Source organism: Gadus chalcogrammus, chromosome 7, assembly GCF_026213295.1.
Source record: "Gadus chalcogrammus isolate NIFS_2021 chromosome 7, NIFS_Gcha_1.0, whole genome shotgun sequence".
NCBI classification, from domain to species: domain Eukaryota; kingdom Metazoa; phylum Chordata; class Actinopteri; order Gadiformes; family Gadidae; genus Gadus; species Gadus chalcogrammus.
Window position 1 is genome coordinate 18,675,515 of NC_079418.1, and position 4,745 is coordinate 18,680,259.

The following is a 4,745-nucleotide window of genomic DNA, read 5'->3' on the forward strand; positions in this document are numbered from 1 at the left end:
GTCCTCCAGGGTGACGGCGCTCCCGTGAAGCTCTCAGGACAGATCGCCGGGCTCGCTGCAGGAGAGCATGGCTTCCACGTCCATTCGTTTGGAGACAACACTAATGGTGAGGAGATGATCCGGAACTGCTTTCTCTATTTTCAACCAAAGCAGCTTTATTTTAAGTAAAAGCTAAGCTGTTTGCTACATGCACACCACGTGGATACATCTTGCTGTTTTTAAATGTATATTTATATATGTATTCCTCCCTAGGGTGCATCAGTGCAGGTCCTCACTTCAACCCCCACAAAAAGGACCATGCTGGGCCCAACGATGTAGACAGGTGAGCCGAGTCAATATTAACCCAACAAGGGGAAATGATTCCTTTTCAAAGCTTATTTACTTTGCAGACATTTGGGATTTCTTTCCAAAATGTCTTGCAATACCGTTGGTGCATGTATTCTCTATTGTAAGCCCCAGTGGGAATCATAACCCAACCAATCCTTATTCCGCTTTACTCTTGTCCCGACCGGTTCAACCGGTCTGAATACTGGATTGTTGCATGCGAGTTGCTTGTCTGTTATTTGGCTAAACTATTATTTTAACTTAAAATCTTGCCGTTTTGTGGACTCTTTTATCCAAAATGTCTTGCATTACTGTGAGCACTGCTGACCACATCAGGTTACATTTTTTTTTTCCCTCTTTGTTTGAACAACTTGTGAACCTGCTTTTTTTTTTTCTTTACCCGCAAAATGGTCCAATCTATCCACTATTGGCGGGTATCCATTTTGAACCCTGCAAGATGCTGCTGCGCCAGCAGAATGTGATTGCATGTCCTGTGCTCTGTTCCTGGGCCACTTTGAAACCTTACTATGCATCCCTAGAACACTATGACGGTCATCTGCATTTTCAACCCCTTGTTCCTTAATCCCTATATAGTAAATAACACTATGATATATATTTTGCTATTTACGGTATAATTAATGCAGGGAATAGGGGAACCATTTATGTATCGGATGAAACTGATGACAATGCTGATGCTATGCGTCATGGCTCGCAGTGCTTCATTTAGTGTACACTACGGTGTGGGCACAAAAGGTATTGGCCACTACAAAATGTTGACGTCCGAAATAGTGTACCACGTATGCCCCTCAAAGAGCGACGCTCCTGTACTGTCTTGACACAACTCTAGTCGGTATCCTTTCCAAGTGCTATGCAGATTTCACTCCCTCAGCGCTGACGTTGCTCTCTTATCCCGGGGGACCATGATGCAATGGCAACCCCTCCGTACTTGTTTTCATGGCCTAAACCCCTTGTTGCAGGCATGTTGGAGACCTGGGAAACGTGACCGCCGGAGCTGATAAAGTCGCCAAGATCGACATCACGGATAAGATGCTCACCCTAAATGGCCCACTTTCCATTGTCGGCAGAACCATGGTGGTAAGGAAGAAGTCTTGAGTCTAAACAAGGGACTTCGGTGGCCGTCAGTGCGGTGTTTGTGTATTAAACATTGTAATGCATTGGTTGCTTTGGTGCAGTATTGAATAAGCCTCAGAAAACCAGCTTAAATCTCGCAAGCTCACCCCCGGTGGTGCCTTGAACCACACGACACAGGTAGCTAGCTGCCGACAATATTCCCTTGGCCAGACAGCATAACGGTTGCAATGGCCCAAATAAACAAGCCTGAGCCTGCATGGGCCCGACCCATTGGCTGCCTTTTTGGCCCCACCCAGACTGAGGACAACGGGCAGTGCCGTCTTGATATCTTTAAGCTGTTTAGGAATCTGTTATTTGAACGCAAATTTTTACTTCAATGAAAATGGTACGGGTAATGTTTGCTAATGGCATTTACTTTAGAAATACAACACTTCACGGTACTTCATCGTTAATGCAATGTTGGAATTGAAAGCTTAAATATATATATTTTTCATAGATTCACGAGAAGGCTGACGATCTTGGCAAAGGTGGCAACGAGGAGAGCCTGAAAACCGGCAACGCCGGTAGTCGTCTGGCCTGTGGAGTGATCGGAATCTGCGCCTGAACGATGCTTCATTCCCCTGGCGTGGACGGCGCGGAAAAACCTCAGGCCCTTCCCCTGTACTAGCCGCTTAGAAAGACCAACATGGCAACCTGGTGTGACTTATTGTTGTTAAAACCCCTCTATGGTCTTTATTGAGCCGCCTAAAAAAGAAGCACTTAACTGTCTGGATGGGTACTGCCTTACACGGGACTGTTGTATGAATGGCTGTTGGCATGCGTGTTTGACCATCAGGTTTGTTGCAAAAATAAAATGGGTAATGCGTTGAGCAATGTTGTCACTCTGTTTGCAGTTGCTTAATAAATGTACTTTGAGTGAATTGTGTTTGTTCTCCTGAAAGTATGTGTTACATGACGACAGGAATATCAAATTAATTTATGACTGTTTGATTTGGTTCCAAAATCTTAGGACCATGTATTGGTTAGTCAAATTCAATGTGGGAATATTTTTCTAATGGTTCGATGATGTAAAAGTGTTTCAAGCTTTATCAGCTGAATACACTGTTCAAAGTTCATGTGTTGGTTCTTCGTATGGATGATTCAGTTGGCTAAGGTCACGTCGGAAATGGCATTACATTTTATATCCGCTAGAGGGCGATGTCACTGTTAAAATCGGTAATATATAAAAGTAAAGCAAAACACGATGGCTAATGTTCTCCCTGACACTATTCAAGGTAATTATTCGTAGTACCGCTTTTACCGCTTTATGTATGGTTTTCAAGGAGAAGCAAACGCTTCATTGATCGAGTAAGACATTAACGGACAAGGTTGTTCAGAGCATAATTGGCCGAAATTGAAAAGCTAAATTTCTAGTCAATAAACGGATGTTTTGATGAAAAAACCTGGATTCAAATATAATTCCATACATGTGCTATTCATTACATCCATGATATTAGACAAGACATCTGTGGCCTGCATCTGCCAATAGACACATGCTCTTCAACAAACCCATGTCCACAGATGGCCGGTGTATGTCTTCTGAAATTACATGCGACTCCTCAAGCACCCTTCACTGGAATGGCGGAAGCCCCTGTGTGAAAGGACTTGGAGCCGTGGGGGCTCTGTCAGTATGAGACAGCCCCTCAGGGAATCATCCCCAGGCAAGACACAGACGAGCTGCATTTGACAATTCCATCAGATTTCATTTCCAGCATTTTAAGACCTGCAGTTACGTTATTGAATGGCTGAGCTAGAAAGGAAAGGGGATTTGTGTTCATTTGATAAGATCTGTTCTGGAGTTTGGCAGAACAGATCTTGACAGGTTGAGGTTGATGTAGGCCTATCTTGTGTTTCCTCAGGTGGGCTGTCTTCCTGCTGCTGCTGAGCGACCCGTATGCATTCTTCTCATGCTGTCAAAAAAGCAAGTGCAAGACATGGCCTACCTTGACCTGGTGTAACGCAGCCAGCCGTGCGTGAGGACAGACCGGCTGTAAAGGCTGCTATAAACCATGTGAGTGATCGGAGTGGAAGCAGATGAATAATAGAGATCAATGGTACTGGCAGATGAAACAAACCCTAAAAGACACAATAGAGCTAAGGAGCCTGCAATGGAAAATATCAATTTAATTCAACAGCTGAAGAGAAGCTGTTAAAGCACTGAATTTTTCATCTGGTCAGGGATGAGACTTGGGGCACTACATTAATGAAAGAACTTATTTAAAGTTGAGCTATTAAACCCTAACCCTATTAAAATGTATGTTTTTTGGTAGTAGAAGTTATTGTGGGTGGGCTGTCCACCAGTGCAACATTACTTTGGGCTACTCCCAAATAAGCTGGAGAACCAGTCTCACAGGCCAGGTTGAGACTCCCAATGCTTTTGTGTCATACAGTGCCGTATGTCGTGAGTGTGCGTGTGTGTGTGTTGACGTTAGAACCGATGGCATCTACCAGTAATAATTGCTCACATGCAGTCACTTGTTCTAGGTGGTGGCAATACCAGTAATGGCGTAGGTCATCAGTCTAAAGGATGACTCAAAAGGGGAGTTTCACGTTTTGTTTCAATGAGACATAGTATCCGTTTGTGTGTGCTGTGAGTCCTTGATTTTAGCTTTACAGGCAGAAGGGCTGTAATGTTCTCCCAACAATTACATCTACACGTCATTTTGGGTTCACGTGAATGGAGGTAATTGCTCATTTGTTTAATCTAGGCACGAGCGTGTGAATATGCAACCCTGGAGGTTGGGCCTTCGGGCAGGTGTTCCACTCAATGCACCAGATGCGCTGAGTAAAACCAGTGTGGTCACATATCTCGGGATGTCTTCCCCGTATCCCTACCACCTTGGGGTGCAGTAGACCACGTTTGGCTCAGGCATCAGCCTCACGCACCTACAGCTGCGTTGCTTCACAGAAGGGCAGCCAGCCGTCCTCTGATTTAATCCGATGTGTAATTATCTGCCTCTCAAGGTTGATCACACGCTTGTATTCGATTAAGGGCGGCAGGATAATCGCTTGAAACGTGCTTATTATCCTTTTTGTTATTGGAACGATAGCTGATGGCTTTAATGGAGGTTCAGGTGATGCCGTCGTGTGCTGTTCCGTGCGCCGGAGCTGCAGTGAAAGTCCACCTTCCCGGTACGCTGTCGACTGACGTGTTTTGAGAGACTAGGGGCCCACAGGTTAGGGGTCAGGTACCATAAAGGGGTCCCCTGCCGTGAGACATAAGTGGTCGGTAGAGGGACTAATTACTAGGCCCGTGTGAGCTAACCTCCGACCTCCTCTGGGCTGGGGCC

At 45.1% G+C, this 4,745-nt stretch overlaps 1 protein-coding gene across 2 annotated transcripts in view; it reads left to right on the forward strand.

The window, feature by feature from the left end:
• sod1 (superoxide dismutase 1, soluble) overlaps positions 1 to 2,828 on the forward strand; it is an 8,020-nt gene extending 5,192 nt beyond the window's left edge. The window contains exons 2-5 of one of the 2 annotated variants that reach the window (XM_056593962.1): positions 10 to 106; positions 253 to 322; positions 1,302 to 1,419; positions 1,913 to 2,823. In XM_056593962.1, the coding sequence (XP_056449937.1) occupies positions 10 to 106; positions 253 to 322; positions 1,302 to 1,419; positions 1,913 to 2,020 (393 nt within the window). In that variant the 3' untranslated portion in view covers positions 2,021 to 2,823. Of the gene's footprint in view, positions 1 to 9; positions 107 to 252; positions 323 to 1,301; positions 1,420 to 1,912 lie in introns of both variants that reach the window. The other variant, XM_056593963.1, reaches the window with a different exon arrangement.
• The last annotated feature ends 1,917 nt before the right edge of the window (positions 2,829 to 4,745 follow it).